The sequence below is a fragment of the Erythrolamprus reginae genome, chromosome 11 (assembly GCF_031021105.1).
Source record: "Erythrolamprus reginae isolate rEryReg1 chromosome 11, rEryReg1.hap1, whole genome shotgun sequence".
NCBI lineage: Eukaryota > Metazoa > Chordata > Lepidosauria > Squamata > Dipsadidae > Erythrolamprus > Erythrolamprus reginae.
Window position 1 is genome coordinate 33306396 of NC_091960.1, and position 25901 is coordinate 33332296.

Here is a 25901-nt window from a genome sequence, read left to right on the forward strand (position 1 = left end):
AGACTTCCGTTGCCAGCGAAGCACCCGTTTTTGCGCTGCTGAGATTCCCCTGAGGCTCCCCTCCATGGGAAACCCCACCGCTGGACTTCCATGTTTTTGTGATGCTGCAGGGGAATCCCAGCAGGGGAATTCCAGCATCGCAAAAATGAACACTTTGCTGGCAACGGAAGTCTGGAGGTGGGGTTTCCCATGGAGGGGAGCCTCGGGGGAATCCCAGCAGCGCAAAAACGGGCTCTTCGGCTGGCAAAAGGGGTGAATTTTGGGCTTGCACGCATTAATCGCTTTTCCATTGATTCCTATGGGAAACATTGTTTCGTCTTACAAACTTTTCACCTTAAGAACCTTGTCCTGGAACCAATTAAGTTTGTAAGACAAGGTATCAGTGTACTGGTGAACAACTTGGAACAAAGCTTCATTAACAGCGGGGTGGTTGGTTTTTTTCTTCAAAATTCCCATTGTGCCTCTTTCAGTATCGGCCTTGTTAATTGGACCTAATTGGTTAGTCTTTCTTCTTCTTCTTCTTCTTCTTCTTCTTATTATTATTATTATTATTATTATTATTATTATTATTATTATTATTAATATAAATTTTATTTACATGAATATATACAATAAATACAACAACAATACAAATATTTAGATGAAAAAAAGAAAAAAGAAATATAGTGTTCCCTCGATTTTCGTGGGTTCGAACTTCGCGAAAAGTCTATACCACGTTTTTTCAAAAATATTAATTAAAAAATACTTTGCGTTTTTTCCCCACTATACCACGGTTTTTCCCACCCGATGATGTCATATTTCATCACCAAACTTTCGTCCACCTTTAATAAATATTTTTTTTTAATAAACTTTAATAAAGGAACATGGTGAGTAATAATCTAAATGGTTGCTAAGGGAATGGGAAATTGCAATTTAGGGGTTTAAAGTGTTAAGGGATGGCTGGTGATACTGTTCATAGCCAAAAATAGTGTATTTACTTCCACATCTCTACTTCGCGGAAATCCGACTTTCGTGGGTGGTCTCGGAATACATCTCCCGCAAAAATCGAGGGAACATTGTATAAAAAAAGAGGACAAACATCAATGAATTATACAATAAGCAATATACAATAATAACAAACAAGTAGTAAAAAAAGTGGTTAGTCTTTCTTATTAAAGGGAAGAAATGGTGTGAAGAGGAGAGAAACATGGGATTCTGTGGTTAATTCACAAGCCCGGATTTAAAGGTTCATCTGTAGTAGCCTGGAAGGAGACACCTTGATGAGAGGTTTTGCCTCCATTACAAGTTGTGGCACATCCATACAGTGAATGGGACTAAAGTGTTCTGACCTGCCTAACAACTATATTTCCTCTTGACGTTACTTCCTTCTTATTTAGTGTATCTTAGCGATCACATTCTAATTTTTGTGAAAGCGATAAAATGGCCTTTTGGGTGGTTGTGTAGTTTACATATCAGCAGCCGCTTAGCTTTTCTGTGAGATTAACAACTCAATTCCTGATATGAAAGACAGATTTGCCATAATATTAATGAGAGAAGACTTAAGAAACTGTCTCAGCATTAATGCAGATTGTAAAGTTTTAAAAATACATTGATTAGTGAAAACAATTCAGGATTGATGTAAAATGAATAGACTTCAGACATTTGCTGCATGAATCCCAGCGACGTGGGCCTTCTCTGAGTCCTGTCAACTAAACAATGTCGTTTGGAGGGACCCAGGGAAGAGCCGGAACCAACCTCCCCCCCCAGAGATTAGAATTGCCCCCTCCCTCCTCGCCTTTCGTAAGCTCCTTAAAACCCACCTCTGCCGTCGGGCACGGGGGAACTGAGATATTCTTTCCCCCTAGGCCTTACAATTTATGCATGGTATGTTTGCGTGTATGTTTGGTTTTATAAATAAGGTTTTTTAGTGGTTTTAGTATTGGATTGTTACATGCTGTTTTTATCATTGTTGTTAGCCGCCCCGAGCCCACGGAGAGGGGCGGCATACAAATCCGATAGATAGATAGATAGATAGATAGATAGATAGATAGATAGATAGATAGATAGATAGATAGATACATACATAGATACATAGATAGATACATAGATAGATACATAGATACATAGATAGATAGATACATAGATAGATAGATAGATAGATAGATAGATACGTACATAGATACATAGATACATAGATAGATAGATACATAGATACATAGATACATACATAGATACATACATAGATACATACATAGATAGATAGATACATACATACATAGATACATAGATAGATACATAGATAGATACATAGATAGATAGATACATAGATAGATACATAGATAAATAAATAAACAAACAAATTTGGTGAGAATCTTTTAAATTCTGTTAATTAAAATTCAACAAAAAACCCCAGCATCCAATATTAATTCCTAGAAATGTAGAATTCACACACACACAAAAAACCCGTGCGTTTTTAGAGACTAAAAATGTTAGGGAGCTACAATTCTTTTTTGGGAGGGAGGGGAAGCCTTCCCAGAAAAAGATAAATGTGGATAATGGGAAGTATTATCTCAGGCCTGTAAAAAGATCCCTTGACTTGAACAGAACTTTTGGGTATCTTGGAGTAGAATGGAGTACTGTATACCTCTACTAGTTTGCCTTGTGGTCAGATGATGCTATGTCTTTCTCTACCATGGCATCCATTTTGTGAATGCAGAAATTTCCCTCTCCGTGGCAGCCATATTGTGAGAGGACTCCTACCATCTTCTCAGAAGTTCCTGGGTGCTCTTCAGTTTACAAATGTTGGAGAAGTCTGCCATTTGTTTTTGAAATTGCCTTTACTTTCAGAACCATGTGACTTAGATGTGTCTTGAAGCATCTATCTATCTATCTATCTATCTATCTATCTATCTATCTATCTATCTATCTATCTATCTATCTATCTATCTATCTATCTGATTTGTATGCCGCCCCTCTCCGCAGACTCGGGGCGGCTAACAACAATAGTTAAACAGCATATAACAAATCTAATGTTTAATCATTAAAAAAACCCTTATTAAAACCAAACATACACAGATTTGTTTCTATGTTTATTTTAAATGCTCATTTATACAGATGCTATTTTATTGAAGCTTTTAAAAAAAAACCTTTTCACAAGCTTTATACCTTGCTCCCATCATATTCAGATTCTTACAGATCTTCAAGATACTATATTATTATTATTATTATTATTATTATTATTATTATTATTATTATTACTATTATTATTACTATTATTATTACTATTATTATTATTATTATTATTTATTAGATTTGTATGCCGCCCCTCTCCGCAGACTCGGGGTGGCTCACAACAATAACAAAGAGAATGTAACATCTAATAATTTTAAAAACACTTAAAACCCCATTATTAACAGCAAGCATACACACAAACATACCATGTATAAACTGTATAGGCCCGGGGGAGATGTCTCAGTTCCCCCATGCCTGACGGCAGAGATGGGTCTTAAGAGCTTTACGAAAGGCAAGGAGGGTGGGGGCAGTTCTGATCTCTGGGGGGGGGAGCTGGTTCCAGAGGGTCGGGGCCGCCACAGAGAAGGCTCTTCTCCTGGGTCCCGCCAAACGACATTGTTTAGTCGACGGGACCCAGAGAAGGCCAACTCTGTGGGACCTAATCGGTCGCTGGGATTCGTGCGGCAGAAGGCGGTCCCTTTTTATATTAAAAAGCAACTTAAAAAAAAATAAGCTGGTGGATAAAACGGGTACCACCAGCTGCTGGCATAATGAAAGAAAATGCAGAGCATTTTGAATTGCCAACCAAGCAGGAAAGAAGCTCCTCAAAGTGAATAGAAAACCCCCAGTGAAGCCCAGAAAAACAAACCAGTTAGTATAAGTGCAGAATCATTAATTGCCCAACATTGAATTGAGGAAAGGGGAAAGCTTTCTGTTGCATAAAAATGACCATTTTGTTAGGCAGGTATATCTGGCTAGAGCTTAGCTTCACAGTTAGAAACATAGAAACATACCCTGTTTCCCCGATAGTAAGACACCCCCGATTGTAAGACGTATCGGGGGTTTCAGGGGGGTCTTACTTTCGGGGAAACACCGCCTCCCTCTCATCTAGCTGCGCGCCGCCTCCTGCCCACGTCCGCACCGTCCCCCTCTCCATACGTCACCGCGTCTGCCACCTCCCTCTGATCTTAATGAGTGCCGCCTCCTGCCCACTTCCGCGCCGCCCCCCCTCCATACGTCACCGCGTCTAAATGTTAATTTTATGGTTAAAACAAAAAAATCGACAATTTTTTTCCAATATAAGACATACCCCGAAAGTAAGACATAGTGGGGCTTTTGGGGATAAAAAGAAAGTAAGACACTGTCTTACTTTCGGGGAAACACGGTAGAAGGCTGACGGCAGAAAAAGACCTCATGGTCCATCTAGTCTGCCCTTATACTATTTCCTGTATTTTATGGTACAATGGATATATGTTTATCCCAGTAACTTTAAATTCAGTTACTGTGGATTTACCAACCACGTCTGCTGGAAGTTTGTTCCAAGGATCTACTACTCTTCCAGCAGACGTGGTTGGTAAATCCACAGTTATACCTCTTCTTAAGAAGGATGTCTAACATGGGGAGTGACAATCCTTAAACTGCTTGTTCTTGATGATGTGAGGTTGTATGCCTTAACAGCAGCACTCTGAGTTGTATACAGTATTCCCTCGATTTTCGCAGGTTCGAACTTCGCCAAATGTCTATACCACGGTTTTTCAAAAAATATTAATTAAAAAATACTTCGCGGTTTCCCCCCCTATACCATGGTTTTTCCCGCCCCATGACATCATATGTCATTGCCAAACTTTCGTCTACCTTTAAAAAACATTTAAAACTTTAATAAATAAACATGGTGAGTAATAATCTAAATGGTTGCTAAGGGAATGGGAAATTGTAATTTAGGGGTTTAAAGTGTTAAGGGAAGGCTTGTGATACTGTTCATAGCCAAAAATAGTGTATTTACTTCTGCATCTCTACTTCGCGGTAATTTGACTTTCGCGGGCGGTCTCGGAACGCATCCCCCGCGAAAAGCGAGGGGACACTGTATAGGAAAACACCTTAGAATAACATTTTTTTCAATATGACATTTGCAACAAGTTTTAGGTATTATTTTGGTTGCTGTTCCTTAAATTCAGTGAAGAATTTATAGCATTTCCCCCAGAAGAATGCTATTTTTGTGGGATTGGTTTTTTTCAGAAAAAAAGTTACATTATGAAAACATTATTTAGATTTGAATAATAACTTTTTGAGTGCATTTCAGATATTCTGTTAATGAAACAAAAAATATTTCCAGGCTCAATATATTCCCTATGTTGCTTTTCGTCTATAAAAGCGCTAACCAATTTACGATTGGGAAATCTGATAGCTTCTTCTTCTAATTCAGAGTAAACACATAATAATTTAACCGTTTTACAAAGAAGGTACTGAATGTCTCTCTACCTAAAAAAGCTACAGGCAGCAGCTGCTGGGTTGAGAACATCTGAATTACGGATAACTCAAATTTATGAAAGACTGTTAGAAAGCCTATTATATTAAAAATTGAGTTAACTACTTAATAAATAATGACTGCATGCACATGAAAACAAATGTGGCGCTCATAAAAAAAATTGCACGGCTTCATCAGTTCAAGGAAGTAGAATGCACCCGCCATTTTAAGCTGGATCGTGTTGCTGTTAACACCGTGTTGACTAACATCTAAGTCAGTGTTTTTCAACCAGTGGGCCGTGAGACATGGTCAGGTGTGCCGCGAAGAAGGAAGCTCAGGTTCCGGTCTTGCAACTTTTTGCTGAGAGAGTGAAAGTGAGAGAAAGAAAGCAAGAGAGAGAGAAAGAGAGAGAGAAAGCAAGAGTGAGAGAGAAAGAAAGAAAGAGAGAAAGAAAGCAAGAGAGAGAAAAGGAGAGGGGGAGAGAGAGAGAAATGAGCAAAAAGGGGAGGGAAAAAAGAGAAATGAGAAAATGATTGAGACAGAGAATGAGAGGAAAGAGAGAGAAACCAAAGAGAGAGAAGTGACTCTTGATTTAAAGCATATGATAAAAAGCACCCAAAGAATAAGAGAAAAACCCCCCAGCCCTCATCTGTTTTTGGAAATGGTTCAAGAGTGTGTATACACACACACACACACAAGGGGGGGGGGGGAGACAGGGATGGAAAAAGAGAGGAGAGTGTCTTAGAGTGTCATTTTGTGTCAATTTAGTTGGTGGTGTGCCCCAGAATTTTGTAAATGCAAAAAATGTGCCGCGGCTCAAAAAAGGTTGAAAATCGCTGATCTAAGTAACTGTTCTGACTTATAAACAAATTTAACTTAAAGACATTTGTATCTGGGGACTGTCTGTACATGATAGCCGCCCGGAGTCTTCGGAGAGGGGCGGCATACAAATCTAATAAATAATATAATAATAATTATTATTATTATTATTATTATATTGGAAGTAGGTCCTTTTTAGTAGTAGCACCTTGATGGTAGAATTTCTTCCAATGTGAGATAGGATTGGTTCTATTCAATAACATTATTATGTATAACCTTTGAAACACATCAGTTGCATCCCCCCCCCTTTAAATTTATATCGTAGTAACATTGTGGTTAGAATGCAGTATTGCAGGCTAATTCCGCTCACTGCCAGCAGTTCGAGGCTGAGCGGCTCAAGTTTGGTTCAGTTTTCCATCCTTCCGAGGTCGATAAAACGAGGACCCAAATTGTTGGGGGCAATATGCTGACTTTGTAAACTGCTTAAAGAGGGTATACAGTATATATGTTCCTATATGGAGGGAGAGAACTAGATCTGAAGAGTTTCTCTTTGAAATCCTTCTGTAACACTACAGTCCTAGTTTTGGAAGGCATTTGTGGGTACCTGTCCATACCAAGACTTAATGACTTGAATTGATGGCTTTCTTTTGAACACTTGCCTTTCGTAAGCTCCTTAAAACCCACCTCTGCCGTCAGTTGTGATGCCAGACTTAGTCATTGGATAAGTATCTTCAGAATAGAATAGGAATAGGAATAGGAATAGAATAGTCCCACAGAGTGGGCCTTCTCCAGGTCCCGTCAACAAAACAATGTCGTTTGGCGGGGCCCAGGGGAAGAGCCTTCTCTGTGGCGGCCCCGGTCCTCTGAAACCAACTCCCCCCAGAGATTAGAATTGCCCCCACCCTCCTCGCCTTTCGTAAGCTCCTCAAAACCCACCTCTGCCGTCAGGCATGGGGCAACTGAGATATTCTTTCCCCCTAGGCCTTTACAATTCATGTATGGTATGTTTTCATGGATGGATGTTTGGTTTTACAATAAGGGTTTTGAGTTGTTTTAGTATTGGATTTACATGCTGTTTTTTGTTACTGTTGTTAGCCGCCTCGAGTCTACGGAGAGGGGTGGCATACAAATCCAATAGATAGATAGATAGATAGATAGATAGATAGATAGATAGATAGATAGATAGATAGATAGATAGATAGATAGATAGATAGATAGATAGATAAGTAAAGTGATATACAAGTCTATATGCTGTTGCAGTGTTTCCCAACCTTGGCAACTTGAAGATATCTGGACAACTCCCAGAATTCCCCATCCAGCGAATGCTGGCTGGGGAATTCTGGGAGTTGAAGTCCAGATATCTTCAAATTGCCAAGGTTGGGAAACACTGTGCTATTGCTATACTCCTTTTCATTGTGCTGGCTAAGTGTAATGCGTATGTGATGTGAAGGAATACTACTACTTTCCTGCTTTATGAGAGGATCTCAGATTATTTAGATTTCCTCCCATTTTAAACTGTTGTGTCATTTTTCTAATTGGCCTCTCCCTTTTTTCTTTCCCTAGAAATCCAATTCCTCCACCACTACAAATGAAAAGATTACTAAATTATATGAACTGGGTGGTGAGCCGGAGAGAAAGATGTGGGTAGACCGTTATTTAGCCTTCGCCGAAGAGAAAGCAATGGGAATGACCAATCTTCCAGCAGTTGGAAGGAAACCGTTAGACCTGTATCGACTCTACATTTCTGTGAAGGAGATTGGAGGGCTGACTCAGGTGAGTAAAGCACCGTGCAGTATGTATGTATGCATGCATGCATTCATTCATTCAATCAATCAATCATTCATTCAATCATTCATTCAATCAATCAATCATTCAATCATTCATTCATTCATTCATTCAATCGTTCATTCATTCATTCATTCATTCATTCATTCATTCATTCATTCATTCATTCATTCATTCATTGGATTTATATGCTGCCCCTCTCCGAGGACTCGGGGCAGCTTACAACATATAAAAAACAATGTGAGCATCCTAATCCAATTTAATTAAAAGTACTGTACTCTAAAAAGCCCAATAATATTAAAATAAATCATTACCATTCACACAACAAACATACATTGCATTCATCGGCCAGGGGGACTAGGGTCTAATAGCCCCAAGCCTGGTGGCATAGGTGAGACTCTTGCAGAAGGCGAGGAGGGTGGGGGCAGTGTGAATCTCTGGGGGGAGTTGATTCCAGAGGGCTGGGCCCCCCACAGAGAAGGCACTTCCCCTAGGACCTGCCAAGCGAGTCTTCCAAGAGGGGCGGCATTCAAATCAAATAAATAAATAAATAAATAAATAAATACATACATACATACATACATACATACATACATACATACATACATACATAAACCTTGTTGATGGAAGTTGGAGAAGGCCGACTTTGTGGGACCTGACCAGTTGCCAGGACTCTTGTGGTAGGAGGCGGTCCCACAAGTAATCTGGGCCGATGCCATGTAGGGCTTTATAAGTCATAACCAACACTTTGAATTGCATCTGGAAACCAATTGGCAGCCAATGCAGTCTGCAGAGAGCTGGAGAACCACGGGCATATCTGGGAAAGCCCATGACCGCTCGTGCGGCTGCGTTTTGCATGATTTGCCATTTAGAAACATAGAAGACTGACTGCAGAAAAAGACCTCCTGGTCCATCTAGTCTGCCCTTATACTATTTCCTGTATTTTATCTTACAATGGATCTATGTTTATCCCAGGCATGTTTAAATTCAGTGACTGTGGATTTACCAACCACGTCTGCTGGAAGTTTGTTCCAAATTTCCAAATACTCTTCAAAGGAAGCCCCATGTAGAGAGCATTACAGTAGCCAAACCTCGAGGTGATATAAGGGCTTACGTGACTGTGAGTAAAGACTCCCTGTCTAAATATCCCACAGAGGTCTTCAAACTTAGCAACCTTAAGACGTGTGGACATCCACTCCCAGAATTCTCCAGCCAGCTTGCTGGAGAATTCTAGGAGTTGTCTTAGAAGTCTTAAAGTTGCCTAGTTTGGGGACCCCCTGTTGAGGCAGTTTTAAGAAGGTTATTTGAAGTGGACACTCGAACCCTCTTTTTCCACTTAAAAAGATGTCACCATACAAACTGAAAGAAAACGGAAAAGAATTAAAAATAAAATAAGGTACAGAAAAGAAAAGAAAAGCATACAGCTAAGGAAAAGAAAAGAAATACGTTAAAAAAAAGTTACTTTCCACTTCATCACAACAAATTGTGGTTAAATCGCTAATGATATCCTTTTTAAAAAAAATAAACTTTATTAAATTTTTAGTAAAAGGACAAAACAAACAAACAAACATACATTCAACACAAATTTGGGGTTGCAATACCCCTGCTTATTCAGAAGTTAAATTTCCATACGGAAAATAATACCTTGTTAATATTTTAAATCAACTTAAAGCTTTAAATGAAAAGAAGAAATCCTATTTGGTCTTATATAATAAAACATTTCATTTATAACCTAGATACTACACATAGTATAATTCATACATTCTTATTCTTCTTATTTAACCATATATACACTTTATTCCATACTTTATTCCTTTTATTCCATTGTTAAGCTGAACTACCAGAGGGAGGTTGCCTCTCCCCTTCCCAAAAAGCCGCATTCCTGTCTCATTTATTTTTGAGAGGCTGATGTAATCACTTTTATTGTGCATTTTAGGAAGGGGTGTGAGAGATTTGGGTTTATTATTTAGATTTGTATGCCGCCCCTCTCCGAAGACTCGGGGTTGAAGGAAAAACTAAATTATTTGGCACTTCTGGCTTTATGCAGGTTAACAAGAACAAGAAGTGGCGGGAGTTGGCTACCAATTTGAACGTGGGCACCTCCAGCAGTGCAGCTAGCAGCCTGAAGAAGCAGTACATCCAGTGTCTCTACGCATTCGAGTGCAAGATTGAACGAGGCGAAGATCCTCCGCCAGACATCTTTGCAACGGATAACAAGAAATCACAGACCAAAATACAGCCTCCATCTCCAGGTGAGTCCGGGTGCTTTCTACAGCCCACTGAGTGTTCTGCTTGTTCCACAACAGATAAATGTCCACTAGACAGCAGCTACTGTGAATAAACTGTAGATCAGTGGTAGCCAACCTATGGCACGGGTGCTTCAAGTGGCAAACGGAGCCACATTGCTGGCACGCGAGCCGTTTGCCCTAGCTCAGTTGCAGTGTGCTGGCCAGGTGATTTTTAGCTCGTACAGAGGCTCTTAGAGGGTGTTTTTGGCTTCCAAAAAGTCTTCGGGGGGGGGGGGAGGACATTTTTACCCTCCCCGCAGCTCCAGGAAAAGCTTTGGAGCCTTGGGAGGCAAAACACGAGCTTACTAGGCCCACCAGAAGCTGGGATACAGGCTGTTTCTGGCCTTCAGGGGGGCAGGAGAAGTTATTTTCACCCTCCCCGGCATTGAATTATGGGTGGGAGCACTCACACATGCACGATAGCGCATGTACGCACTCTTTCGGCACCCGAGGAAAAAAAGGTTCACCATCAGTGCGGTAGATGGCTGAAAATCCCAATTTCTATTGGAATGTTTTCAAACTAATTATAGAAACCTCTGTGCATGCTATTGTCATGGGTTTCATTTTTAGACTTTAGACAAAGCGCTTTCTCCTTGCCCCAGGTGTCAAACTCAAGGCCTCCAAGCAGGATCCAGCCTGTGGGGTTCTTTTTTCCTTCCTTCCTTCCTTCCTTCCTTCCTTCCTTCCTTCCTTCCTTCCTTCCTTCCTTCCTTCCTTCCTTCCTTCCTTCCTTCCTTCTTTCTTTATTCCAATACACAATGAGGGTTTTAGTGGGTATATATCTATATGCACATAGTAAAATACATGATGAAGATACTCATAGTAAAATATATCTAAGAAATAATAGAAAAGAAGATATAGTAATAGAACATATCAATGAAAGAATAGAAGAAGAGATACAGGAATAGAAGAAAGGAATAGGAGATATAGGAGAGCAATAGGACAGGAGACGGAAGGCACTCTAGTGCACTTGTACTCGCCCCTTACTGACCCACGGGCTTCTCTGGGAACAACAAAGGACCAACCCGTGGTGCCTCTGCCAGTGAAAATATGTGCGGCCTTCCGTAGCTCCGTTATTGGCAGCGACAGCCTTCTGCCGGCGAAAATGGAGCCTACCGTCCTCCCAAGCTCCCATTTGCACTAGCAGACCCTGTGGCCACCCTATGCGCCCCCAATATGAGTGATGCTGAGCTGGCCACACCCACCCTGGCCACACCCACCCTGGCCACACCCTTGCAGGTCAAACAACCCCAATGAAGCCCTTAGTTAAATTGAGTTTGACATCCCTGCTCCAGACAAAGTGTCTCTTTTCAAGTAGTTAAAAGAAACTAACATATTGGAGTTGTACACTAAGGTAGAAACAGGGGACAAAGTTACACAACAGCCTTTTCCCATTAGCTTCACCTATGTTATAATGTGTAGAATATGACACATCTTGTATTTTAAGAGCTAGAAGAGAATGTATAATCTGGGTTACAGTGATGAATTTAATGTAAAGCCATTCATCGGAAGCCCCTCGTTTGAGTACAAAATTATTTCAAAAGTCTGTAGTTTTATTTCACGCTTATAATGTTCGTCTTCAACTAAGTAGCGGGCAGTGTCTGTAGTGAGAGTGCGAATTGTTTTCTATGGCGGAGTCGTCTTTTAGTGATTGCAGTGATTTCCAAATTAAGTGGGACAGAACAGTAGTTCTACTTTTATTACAAAGGGATTTCTTTAAAAGAGAAATGTTCTTGATTATTCTGAGCAGTGAACCAGCAAAAACTGTCCCTACTAATGGAGAAAGGAGATCCAACCAGAAGTTCATTTAATGTGTGTTTGTTGTGTGAATAGCAATGATTGATTTTAATATTGGGGTTTTTAGATTAGCTAGTTTTAATTGAATTGAATTAGGATGATCACATTGTTTTTTTATATGTTATAAGCCTCAGACAGCCTATAAATCAGATAGATAGACAGACAGACAGATAGATAGAATGAATGAATGAATGAATGAATGAATGAATGAATGAATTTCCAAACTTCTGGTAGGCCCGTTGGTCCCTTTTTCACCATCCATAGGCTCTGGAGCCTTTATGAAGCCTTGGGAGGGGGAAAACGGCCTCCCCCTCGCCTCGCACAACAGGCCTACCAGAAGTCTGAAGGCTTCGGTGAGGTCTGCGCACATGCACAGGTGGGCAGCAGGGGTTGTGCCCACATGTGTGGGGGAGAGCATTGCATTATGGGTGTGGCCACGTGCGCACATGTGCGCCCTTTAGTCACCAAAGCCCAAAAAAAGGTTTGCCGTCCCTTTTCTAGCGCCTGCCAAACTCCCCTCCTCTACAGCAGGGACCTCAAATTCTGTTTCGTGGGTTAGATCCGGTCTAACCCGGACGCCTTGTTAGCCTGAGCGCTTTTCCGAAGTTGTAGTCTGCCACCTTCTTGGGCTTTTGCTTATGAATGAATAGCCCCCCGTGCGCCTTGGGAAGCAGCGCAGCCCGCTAAAGACTACTCCAAAGAGTTCAGAGCGTGTGGAATTGGCACCCTTCCAAGCAGTTTGTAAATTTGTGAGTTGGGAGGGGTGGGGGGGGACCGCAGGGGGTGTGGGGTTGACGACAACAAAGGGCAGCCAGGCGGCGGGGGGAATGCCTGGAAACCTCTTCCTGCTGGTGTGAGAGTATTAAGAATGCAGCTGAGACTTTGCTGCTTGGATTCCCAGGGGGGGAAGGAATGGAGCTGAAAGGCTAATGAATAATGGGGAGAGGGTGGAGGGGAGGGGGTTATGAATGAAGCGCCCTGCTGGGCTTCCGCTGCCCGCTGCCCTGGCCTTCTCCTGCCCCCGGAGAGCTTTCTCCCCCCCCGCCACTGAGAAGGGAGAGGGTGCCCTGAAGGTGGGGCATCAACAAACATGACCTGCCCATGACCCTTAGAGGATTTTAATGAAAAGCCAAAATGACTCATCAACTTGCCCGGCCAGGCGAAAGGGACATCAGGGTTGAAATGGCAACTGGTGGAAAATCTTCATGGAGAGTTTTGACTCCAGCCGGCTGCTCGGAGTGCAGAGACCTCAGCCACTGGGCCACCTGTGAAGCTGTAGATGAGCCACACACCTGCTGACTGGTTCTTTGCCATCTCTGGTTTTTTTTTAAATTGTCCCGCATCAAGAAAAGCCCTCCCCCCATCTCTTTTGTCCGTTGCCAGGTAGATTTGTTTGCGGCAGGTTTTGTGGGCTCTTGCAACGTGGAACTATGTTTAAAAGTTATACAGCAGTAGTTGCCAATGTGGGATCATGCCCCACAGGGAGGGGGGGCAATTTGATTTTTAATGGGGGCAATTGGAAGCTTGTTTAAAAAGTGCTATTGCTAACATGCACTTTGAGTTTAAGGAGAAGGGCGGCATAAAAAAATCAATCAAACAAACAAGCTAAATTAATGGCCTTTTAGGTTTCTTCTGGGTGAGTAGGAAGTAAGAATTATATGTCATGTGGGGGTGGGTTTGGGATCAGGATTTTCACCTCATCACCTCGAGATTCGACTACTGCAACGCTCTCTACATGGGGCTACCTTTGAAGAGTGTTCGGAAACTTCAGGTCGTGCAGAATGCAGCTGCGAGAGCAATCATGGGCTTCCCCAAATATGCCCATGTCACACCAACACTCCGCAGTCTGCATTGGTTGCCGATCAGTTTCTGGTCACAATTCAAAGTGTTGGTTATGACCTATAAAGCCCTTCATGGGACCGGACCAGATTATCTCCGGGACCGCCTTCTGCCGCACGAATCCCAGCGATCGATTAGGTCCCACAGAGTGGGCCTTCTTCTGATCCCGTCGACGAAACAATGTCGTCTGGCGGGCCCCAGGGGAAGAGCCTTCTCTGTGGCGGCCCTGACCCTCTGGAATCAATTCCTCCCGGAGATCAGGACTGCCCCCACCTTCCTTGCCTTTGGCAAACTCCTAAAAACCCACCTCTGCCGCCAGGCATGGGGAAATTGATTCCCCCTGGCCGTTCCGTTTTATGTATGGTTTGTTTGGGGTGTATGACTGTTTAAGGGTTTTAACCGTTTTAATCATTGGGTTTGTACTGTGCTTTGCTGTTGTGAGCCGCTGTGAGTCTTCAGCGAGGGGCGGCATACAAATCTAATAAATAATAATAAATAATAATAATTTTAGAGGTGCTTAGGTGGGGAATGCCAAAGAAAGGTTGGGAACCACTGTTATAGAGTAATACCTACCAACAAGGTTTTACAAGACAGCAACTTTCTCTTTATTTTACAGTATTATCTTTTTGCAGAAGGCCACCATAATGTTCATTGCCCTATTGGTGGATACTGTTAAAAGTTATTTCTCCTTGTATGTAACAGCCTGGGCATAACAAGATTTTTGAGCAGCACGTTTTCCAGTTAAAATTAGGAATGCCTGATCTCTCTTAATCAGTTAAAATTTTCACCGATCCCCCAGGTGCTGTGAATGAATCCGCATAGGGAAGTGAACAACACAGTTATAGCAAACCTATAACACGCGTGTCACAGGTGGTACGTGGAGCCAGGTCGTATGTGGTGTTGCCGTATGTCAGCTCCAGCACGCATGTGCGTGTTGGCCAACTGATTTTTGGCCTTTGAGAGGGCAGGGGGAGACTGTTTTCACTCTCCCCAGACTTCAGAAAAGCCTGTGGAACCTGTGAATGGTGAAAAAAGGACCCAATGGGCCTATGCTCTCTACATGGGGCTACCTCTGAAAAGTGTTCGGAAACTTCAGATTGTGCAGAACGCAGCCGCGAGAGCCATCGTGGGGGTCCCAAGATTCGCCCACGTTTCTTCAACACTCCGTGGCTTGCATTGGCTGCCGATCAGTTTCCGGTCACAATTCAAAGTGTTGGTCATGACCTTTAAAGCCCTACATGGCATTGGACCAGAGTACCTCTGGAACCGTCTGCTACCGCACAAATCCCAGCGACTGATAAGGTTCCACAGAGTTGACCTTCTCCGGGTCACGTCAACTAAACAATGTCGTTTGGCGGGCCCCAGGGGAAGAGCCTTCTCTGTGGCGGCCCTGGCCCTCTGGAACCAACTCCCCCCGGAGATTAGAACTGCCCCCACCCTCCCTGTCTTTCGTAAACCACTCAAGACTCATTTATACCGCCAGGCATGGGGGAGTTGAGATAGCTCTTTCCCCTAGGCCATTACAAGTTGTTTGTGTGTATGTCTGGTTTTATAATAGGGGTTTTTAGTTGTTTTTTATTATTGGATTGTACATGTTGTGTTTATTATTGTTGTTAGCCGCCCCGAGTCTACGGAGAGGGGCGGCATACAAATCCAATAAATTATTAATTATTATTATTATTACTGGAAGTTTGTTTCCGGTATGCCTGTTGGGCCCATTTTTTTGCCATCCACCATCTTTCTTAAACCTGGGGAGGGCAAAAAATGGCCCAACGGGCCTACTAGAAGTCCAGGGGGCAATGCAGGAAGTTGTGGTTTGACACCCGAGAAAAACAAAGGTTCGTCATCACTGGTATAACATGTTAATCACTTTCCTATTTATACGTCTACTGAGTTTGGGGTTTTGCGCAACACCTTCATATCATCATTTGGTTGACGCCTCCCTTCTCTTGCAGCGGGTTCAGGCTCCATGCAAGGTCCTCAGACACCTCAGTCCACTAGTAGCTCCATGGCCGAAGGAGGAGACTTGAAGCCCCCAACTCCAGCATCTACGCCGCATAGTCAGATGGCACCTTTGCAAGGCATCAGGTAACCTCCAGTCACTTTCCGCTCTCTACTGCTATGCCAAAAAACATAATTAGCTTTACTAGATAAATGGTCAAAGCAATGGAAACTGCAGTCTAATGTTTCCAAATGTAAAATAATGCACTTGGGGAAAAGGAATCCTCAATCTGAGTATTGCATTGGCAGTTCTGTGTTAGCAAAAACTTCAGAAGAGAAGGATTTAGGGGTAGTGATTTCTGACAGTTTCAAAATGGGTGAGCAGTGTGGTCGGGCGGTAGGAAAAGCAAGTAGGATGCTTGGCTGCATAGCTAGAGGTATAACAAGCAGGAAGAGGGAGATTATGATCCCCTTATATAGAGCGCTGGTGAGACCACATTTGGAATACTGTGTTCAGTTCTGGAGACCTCACCTACAAAAAGATATTGACAAAATTGAACGGGTCCAAAGACGGGCTACAAGAATGGTGGAAGGTCTTAAGCGTAAAACGTATCAGGAAAGACTTCATGAACTCAATCTGTATAGTCTGGAGGACAGAAGGAAAAGGGGGGACATGATCGAAACATTTAAATATGTCAAAGGGTTAAATAAGGTTCAGGAGGGAAGTGTTTTTAATAGGAAAGTGAACACAAGAACAAGGGGGCACAATCTGAAGTTAGTTGGGGGAAAGATCAAAAGCAACGTGAGGAAATATTATTTGACTGAAAGAGTAGTAGATGTTTGGAACAAACTTCCAGCAGACGTGGTTGGTAAATCCACAGTAACTGAATGTAAACATGCCTGGGATAAACATATATCCATCCTAAGATAAAACACAGGAAATAGTATAAGGGCAGACTAGATGGACCATGAGGTCTTTTTCTGCCGTCAGTCTTCTATGTTTCTATGTTTCTAAGAGTACCAAAGTATGGAGTTGCGAATGGGTTGCAGTGGTGTTAAAACGTTCCTCCTTTTGTGTTGGGTCAGGAGTAACTCGGTCGGCCTTCAGGATGCCTTTCCCGACGGCAGCGACCCTACTTTCCAGAAGAGGAACTCCATGACTCCAAACCCAGGGTACCAGCCCAGCATGAACACTTCCGACATGATGGGTCGCATGTCCTATGAGCCAAATAAGGATCCGTATGGCAGTATGAGAAAAGGTGATTGGGGTCTTTTATACTCCAGCGCGTAGCCATTAAAACTCCGTGCATGTGTGTGTCAAACTCATGTTGGTGTCATATGACATTTTGTGACTCCTCCCCCCTTTTGCTAAAACGGGGGTGGGCGTGGCCAGCATGTGACACATCTGGCTCGCAGGCCGCAAGCTTGACACCCCTGTCCTAAAGCAATGGAAACACCTCTGAGATTTACCCATCTTCTAATTCCCTGCCCAGTAAAACATCGTATTTATTCGTCTTCCATTTGGGTCTTGGATTTTGTAGGCCAGTGTTTTTCAACCAGTTTGCCGTGGCACACTAGTGTGCCGCGAGACATGGTCAGGTGTGCCGCGAAGAAGGAAGCTCAGGTTTCGGTCTCGCAACTTTTTGCTGACTTTTTGCTGAGAGAGAGAGAGAAAGTAAGAAAGAGAGAGACTGAGAGTGTGAGAAGAAAGCAAGAGAGAGAAAAGAGAGAAAGAGAGAGAAAGCAAGAGTGAGAGAGAAAAAAAGCAAGAGAGAGAAAGAAAGCAAGAGAGAGAGAAAGAGAGAAAAGGAGAGGAAGGGAGAGAGAGAGAGAAATGAGCAAAAAAGGAGGAAAAAAAGAGAAATGAGAAAATGATTGAGGCATAGAATGAGAGGAAAGAGAGAGAAACAAAAGAGAGAGAGAAGTGACTCTTGATTTAAAGCATATGATAAAAAGCACCCAAAGAATAAGAGGGGGGGGGGGACCAGCCCTCAGCTATTTTTGGAAAGGGTTCCAGAATGTGTACACACACACATACACACACACAAGGGGGGGAGGAGACAGGGATGGAAAAAGAGAGGAGAGTGTCTTAGGGTGTCATTTTGTGTCATTTTGGTTGGTGGTGTGCCCCAGGATTTTGTAAATGTAAAAAATGTGCCGTGGCTCAAAAAAGGTTGAAAATCACTGTTGTAGGCTGATCCTTTGCGTTTTCTCCCTTTCAGGAAGTGATCCCTTTATGTCCTCGGGGCAAGGTCCCAACAGTGGTATGGGAGATCCTTATAACCGAGCTACAGGGCCAGGAATGAGTAATATGGCTATGGGACCGAGGCAACATTACCCATACAGCCATTTTGAAAGAGTCAGGTTAGTTTTTCCTCTAACGCATTGCTTCTACCTTGCTGTACCACATAGCTCTTAGTTAAGCAAATGTTCTTATTTCGGGTAAGTTTATTCATTTTAATTCCACTGCCATCACCAAGCAAGAAAGCCTCAAATTCCAATGTTTGTATACCTGGGAATCAGTGGTGGGATTCACATTTTTTTACTACCGGCTCTGTGGGCATGGCTTGGTGGGTGAATATTGCAAAATCTCCATTCCCACCCCATTCCAGGGGAGGGATACTGCAAAATCCCCATTTCCTCCCGATCAGCTGGGACTTGGGAGGTAGAGAATTAATGGGGGGTTGGGGCCAGTCAGAGGTGGGTTTTATCGGACCTCTGAACTACTCAAAATTCCCACTATTGGTTCTCCAGAACTGGCCAGAATCTGCTGAATCCCACCTCTGCTGAGGACTAGCCTTGCAGATGTTTGAATTACAAGTAAATATTTTTTTAAAAAATATATTTTATTGGTTTTTGCACATGCATAATACAATACAAACAACATACAACGGTGCTCTGTGCATGTGTTCCCATCACTTGACTAAACATACATTCCCCACCACCAATTGGGGGGGGGGGGTGTTTCAAATATTTACAAGTATATATTCTGTTATTTCCTCAGCCCTGATTTGCATTTATTTACAATTCAAAGAGTTTATTTTTCACCTTTTCGTCGCAAATTTTACTTAACGTATAATCTTTCACCTTGTCCCATCGTTCCATCAGTTTCCCCAGTTTGTTTTCATTAGAGTTGTTTAATCTTATTTCCATAATTTCAAAATGAATGTGATCCACCATGTACCAGTACCAGTTCTGTAATGTCCATTTTTTAGCCCCTTTCCAACCCAATGCCACTACCGCTTGAGCGCTTTCCAGTGCTGCAGTTTTTATTTCTTTAAAATCTCTCAGTTCTCTTCGTTTAACTAATACCACTATTTCTTTTGCAATTATCCACTTAATGTTTAACATCTTATTTATTTCATTCTGCACTTCCTTCCAGAATTTCCGAACTTTAGCACACTCCCAGAACATATGCATAAAAATTCCTTTCTTTTGACACCCGTGCCAACAATTACCTTTCCCTTTCCTCTGGAAGTGTGCAAGTTGTGATGGTGTGTAATAAAGGTTTGAAGGATAGTACTATTACTTTAATATGACTCGAAGCTGTAAAAGATCAGGTACTATTTTGCCCGTTCCCTAAGAGAACAAATATGAAGTCCTCCAGACTTTTAAACGTAGAGTCTAAAAAAGGTCTTCAAAACCCCTAATACATTCAGCATCCGAGTGACTGACTTGTTAAATTATACCTAAAGCAAAACCCAGGTGTAAACCACAGTTGTGTGGTCTATACTTTAATTTAATTTAATTTATTTAATTTCTATGATGCCCCATCCCATAGGACTCAGGGCGGCTTACAACAATAAAACAATACAATACAATAATAAAAAGAAGTCAAATACAACAGTAATTATAAACTCCAATTAACAACCCCTATAAAATAAACCATAGAAACACTGAATCCAGTCTAAAACGACATACATACCATTCAAACAAAATTTTGGCATCAGATGTTAAGTTTACGGCCCCCCTAGGCCTGTTGGCAAAGCCAGGTCTTAGGAGCTTTTTGAAAGGCCAGTAGAGTGGGAACAGTGGGTGTGTGTGGAAGTAGGTTCCGTAGAGCTGGGGCAGCAACAAAAAAGGCGATCCCGCCAACCTACACTGTTTAGTTGATGGGACCTGGAGAAGGCTGGTTCTTTGCGATCTAATTGGTCTCTGGGTGGCATGAGATTTTATTTCTAGTAGCAATGCTCTCTTCGAGGCTCTAACTTCCATAAAGGAGGGCTAAAATTATTTCTTGTAAGTGTAGATGTTGTCTTGCTCTAGAACCGAAGCAGGTCTGGGACCTGAAGCCAGCTTGGGAACTGGAACCCCCCAACCCAACATCTTGCCTTCCACTCCGGATTCAGGAATGTATTCTCCCAGCCGCTATTCTCAACAACCACAGCAACGGTAAGTCACAATACCCGTTCTCTTAATACAGTGTTTCCCAACTTTGGCCACTTGAAGATATTTGGACTTCAACTCCCAGAATTCCCCAGCCAGCGAATGCTGGCTGGGGAATTTTGGGAGTTGAAGTCCAGATATCTTCAAGTGGCCAAGGTTGGGAAACACTGCTCTTAATAGGTGGATTTCATAATATCTGCTATATCTGGAGATTTTTAAAAAAAAATATGTTTTTTTCTGCCCCATTATAGGCATGATTCCTTTAGTAATCACTTTCCAACTCAAGGTACATCCTCTGGCAGCCCTTTTCCTAGCCAACAGTCTACCTTATATCAGCCACAACAGCAGGTGAGCTTCTAATTTGTTTGTTTGTTTATTCGACTACTATGCCGCCCAATCCCCGAAGGACTCGGGGCGGCTTACAACAATATAAAAAAGTACAGTTAACAATACAAAGAAGTCAAGTACAAATTAAAACAATAACTCCAGGTCAAACCCACAACTCAGCAATCAATCGAAAACATACATATCGTTCCAATTTGGCCATGAAAGACGTACAATTCATGGTCCCCAGGCCAGCTGGCAAAGCCAGGTCTTTGCAGCTTTTCAGTAGGCCAGCAGTGTGGTAGCGGCACGGACATCTGGAGGGATTTGGTTCCATAGAGCCGGGGTGTCCACAGAGAAGGCCCTGCCCCGCAGCCCTGGCAACCTGCATTGCATAGTCGATGGGTCCCGGAGAAGGCCAACTCTGTGAGATCTTATTGGTCTCTGGGAGGTATACGGTAGGAGGTGGTCCCATAGATAGTCTGGCCCTAAAACTCCTTGAATTGTGACCGGAGACTAAGCTCTGGAGCACGAGGGTGGGATCGGGCGCAATTTTGCTTCCCGCACCTGTGCAGGTAGCAAAATCTCGCGCGGGGATGCACGCAGGGATGAGCTACTGCCCGGATGGGGGGGGACGCAGTGGGGTAGTGAAAATGGAGCTCCACCCCAGAGCCCCCAATTTGCACTGGAAGATGTTGAAAGAAAATGCATAAGTGGTAGTAAAAATTTTGGTAGCCCTTCACTGGATGAGCGTGTGGGTAGCAAAATTGTGCTCAATCCCACACTTGCGCTACGGAGCTGTGGAGCTGTGCACAATTAGCCATCCCGGCAGCAACCTACCATAATAATTTATTAATAATAATAATAATAATAATAATAATAATAATAATAATTATTATTATTATTATTATTATTTATTAGATTTGTATGCTGCCCCTCTCCGGAGATTCAGAGCGGCTCACAACAATAATAAACAGTGTACAAATCCAATACTTAAAAACATTTAAAAACCCTTATAATTAAAATAGTGACACAAACCAATCAAGCCATACATAAACCGTGATAGCTAGGGGATATATCAGTTTCCCCATGCCTGGTGACATAGGTGGGTTTTCAACAGCTTGCGAAAGGCAAGGAGGGTGGGGGCAGTTCTAATCTCTGGGGGGAGTTCATTCCAGAGGGCCGGGGCCGCCACAGAGAAGGCTCTTCCCCTGGGTCCTGCCAGACAGCATTGTTTAGTCGATGGGACCGGGAAAAGGCCAACTCTGTGGGACCTAATCGGCCGCTGGGATTCGTGCGGCAGAAGACGGTCCCGAAGGTATGGTCTGATGCCATGTAGGGCTTTATAGGTCATAACCAACACTTTGAATTGTGACCGGAAACTGATCGGCAGCCAGTGCAGGCCGCGCGGAGTGTTGCCGAGACGTGGGTATATCTAGGAAAGCCCATGATTGCTCTTGCAGCCGCATTCTGCACGATCTGATGTTTCTGGACACTCTTCAGAGGTAAGTCCCATGTAGAGAGCGTTGCAGTAGTCGAGCCTCGAGGTGATGAGGGCATGAGGGATTTAGGCGGAGGCCTTCCCGTATCATCACTTGACATAATACGATTCACTAGAATTCTCTTCTAGGAGGAATGAAAGTCTTCATAGAATGTCTTACGGATGTTATGATTGGTACAGTAGGACCGAGAGCTGCTTGTGAATAGCTGAGTCTCCTCTTTCTCCCCCCCATAGAACTACAAGAGAACCATGGATGGCAACTATGGTCCCCCAGCCAAAAGACACGAAGGAGAGATATACAACGTCCCGTATAGCACAGGCCAAGGACAAGCCCAGCCCCAGCTCCCTCCAGCACAAACCCAACAGACGAGCCAGCCCCAAACCGCTCAACCTTCCCCCCAGCAGGAAATGTATAACCAGTACGCTGGCAATACATATCCCGCTGCAGATCGGCGGCCTGCCGCTGGGCCCCAGAACCAATTCCCATTCCAGTTTGGCAGAGAGAGGGTCTCTGCTCCCCCTGGTTCCAGCACGCAGCAAAGCATGCCTCCTCAGATGATCGGGGGGCCCCTTCAGTCCACGCCGGAAGGCCCACAGCAGGGCGCCCTGTGGCAAGGGCGTAACGATATGGGCTACAGCTACCCGAATCGGCAGAGCGCTGGCTCTGTGCCCCAGGGCTCTGCCTACCACGGGGTGAACCGAACCGAAGAAATGCTCCACCCAGACCAGAGAGTTAACCACGAGGGACCGTGGCCTTCTCACGGCAACCGCCAGCCTCCTTACGGCCCTTCCGCCCCCGTGCCCCCCATGACGAGGCCGCCCCAGCCTAACTACCAGGCCCAGCCCAGCATGCAGAATCACATTCCTCAGGTATCTAGTCCAGCACCTCTTCCCAGGCCCGTGGAGAACCGCACCTCCCCAAGTAAATCTCCGTTCCTGCACTCGGGGATGAAGATGCAGAAGGCGGGGCCTCCCGTTCCAGCCTCACACGTCACACCAGCAACTGTGCAACCTCCCATGATACGGCGCGACATCACTTTCCCACCCGGCTCAGTGGAGGCTACACAACCGGTGCTGAAGCAGAGGCGGCGCCTGACCATGAAAGATATCGGTAATTGAGTCGCTCCGACTTACGCGTGTGTTTCCTGGTTACAAAAGTAGTGATCCTGACTATTCAGTAATCAAAGGAAGGATTAGCAAAGCCTCGACAGGCTGTTGAGCAACTGTTGTTCATGGCTACACAGTAGCTACATGCTATGGGAAGCCCAGTACATCTCAGTTGGAGGTTGGGGGTAGTTCACGAAGATTTAGTTATTTATTTATTAAATTTGTATGCCGCCCCTCTCCGCAGACTCGGGGTGGCTCACAACAGCAACAGAAAGCAATATATAATACAAATTCAATAATTAGAAAGCTAAAAATCCATAATTAAAACAAAACAAAACATGCACACAACATATCATACATAAACAGTATAGGCCTGGGGAAGATATCTCAGTTCCCCCATGCCTGACGGCAGAGGTGGGTTTTAAGGAGTTTGCGGAAGGCAAGGAGGGTGGGGGCAGTTCTAATCTCAGGGGGGAGCTGATTCCAGAGGGTCGGGGCCGCCACAGAGAAGGCTCTTCCCCTGGGTCCTGCCAAACGACATTGTTTAGTCGACGGGACCCAGAGAAGACCCACTCTGTGGGACCTAATCGGTCGCTGGGATTCGTGTGGCAGAAGGCGGTCTCGTAGATAATCTGGTCCAGTGCCATGAAGGGCTTTATAGGTCATAACCAACACTTTGAATTGTGACCGGAAATTGATCGGCAACTAATGCAGACTGCGGAGTGTTGGAGTAACATGGGCATATTTGGGAAGCCCATGATTGCTCTCGCAGCTGCATTCTGCACGATTCCTTGTGAGTACAGATAGTCCTCATTTGGTGACTATTCGCAGTTATTATGGCGATGAGAAAAAAACTTTATGATCAGTCTATGCCAGTGATGGGGAACCTATGGCACAGGTGGCACGCAGAGCCCTATGCTGGCACGTAAGCTGTTGCCCTAGCTTGGCTCAACCGTGCATGTGTGTGTCGGCCAATTGATTTTTTGGCTCGCACATAGGCTCCGGGAGTGCGTTTTTGGCTTCCAGAGAGCCTCCAAAGGGGATGGGGAGGGCATTTTTACCTCCCCTGGGTTCAAGGAAGCCTTTGGAGCCTGTGGAGGGTGAAACATGAGCCTACTGGCCTAACCAGAAGTTGGGAAACAGGCCATTTCTGGCCTCCGGGGGGGTAGGGGGAAGCTGTTTTCACTCTCCCTAGGCATTGAATTATGGGTGTGGGCACTCGCACATGTGCAATAGCACATGCCCACACTACACTCTTTTGGCACCCAAAGGAAAAAACGTTTGCCATCACCTGTCTCTGCATTTACAATCCCCACATATCGATAAAGCAGAGGAAAACTGAAAAGTCAGAGCTCCGTTGCTGTTTTCACTTTGTTTTAGTGACCACTTTGTTTCATTACCAAGCTGCTGTTCCCAATTGTGGTTGCTCAAATGTTCATACAGGTTTGATTGGCCTAGCCCAGTGTTTCCTAACCTTAGCAACTTGAAGATATTTGGACTTCAACTCCCAGAATTCCCCAGCCATGGAGGATTCTGGGAGTTGAAGTCCAGATATCTTCAAGTTGCCACGCTTGGGAAACACTGGGCTAGCCGATTAAGTGAGATTCTTTTATTTATTTATTTTATTATTTGGATTTCTATGCCGCCCTTCTCCTAGTCGGAAAGCAGGGTTTGGTATAGTTTCATTTTATTCCGGGTAACTGATAAGTATCAAATTCGGTTTTGGATACTGCAGGAACTCCTGAAGCATGGAGAGTGATGATGTCTCTAAAGTCTGGGTTACTGGCTGAGAGTACGTGGGCCTTAGATACCATAAACATCCTCCTCTATGATGACAACAGCATTATGACCTTCAACCTCAGCCAGGTGGGTTGACAACTTCTGATAAAGGGCTTTAAAAAATCAAAAAATAGATTAGAAGGTGTCTGGAAGTGGGTATAGGACTCTGCCTCTTATGTGGTGGTGGGGAGGGGGCATTCTGAACATTGATTGGCTTCATACAAATCCATGGTGTCAAGAACCCGAGGACAATGTACTTCCTTTATTGATGCTCACCTACAATAGTATTTTTTTTTAATTCATTCATTCATTCATTCATTCATTCATTCATTCATTCGATTTTTATGCCGCCCTTCTCCTTAGACTTAGGGCGGCTTACAACATGTTAGCAATAGCACTTTTTTAACAGAGCTAGGCTATGGCCCCCACAATCCGGGTCCTCATTTGACCCACCTCGGAAGGATGGAAGGCTGAGTCAACCTTGAGCCGGTGATGAGATTTGAACTGCTGACCTGCAGATCTACAGTCAGCTTCAGTGGCCTGCAGTACAGCACTCTACCTGCTGCACCACCCCGGCTCAATTTTGCCATTCTAAACCAATTATCTGCAATAGCTATAGATATACTGTATAGATTATTAGGAAGGATTCAACCTTGCCCTTTTCCTAAATACCAGACATTCCAAACTCCTTTGTCCCTTTGCCATATGGGAAGGAGCTCTCCTCTCTGATTATGTTCCAGCACACCTGGGTTGCTTAAATGTATGTTGAATAAACCATCATTTGCAGACTGCTACAAATGTATATATCATGCACTAGCATAGATCTAGCCAGGATGAAACTTAGCATTTAGAGAGTGGTTTAAAATGAAATTTCTAGTCT

The 25901-nt window shown here is 43.7% G+C and overlaps 1 protein-coding gene across 1 annotated transcript in view; it reads left to right on the forward strand.

Moving 5' to 3' along the window:
• The window catches only part of ARID1A (AT-rich interaction domain 1A), a 154506-nt gene that overhangs the window by 122891 nt on the left and 5714 nt on the right, over positions 1–25901 (forward strand). The window contains exons 11-19 of the mRNA XM_070764264.1: positions 7838–8047; positions 10107–10311; positions 15939–16071; positions 17011–17183; positions 18147–18288; positions 20191–20316; positions 20562–20658; positions 22370–23246; positions 24978–25108. Of these exons, the coding sequence (XP_070620365.1) occupies positions 7838–8047; positions 10107–10311; positions 15939–16071; positions 17011–17183; positions 18147–18288; positions 20191–20316; positions 20562–20658; positions 22370–23246; positions 24978–25108 (2094 nt within the window). The remainder of the gene's footprint in view (positions 1–7837; positions 8048–10106; positions 10312–15938; positions 16072–17010; positions 17184–18146; positions 18289–20190; positions 20317–20561; positions 20659–22369; positions 23247–24977; positions 25109–25901) is intronic.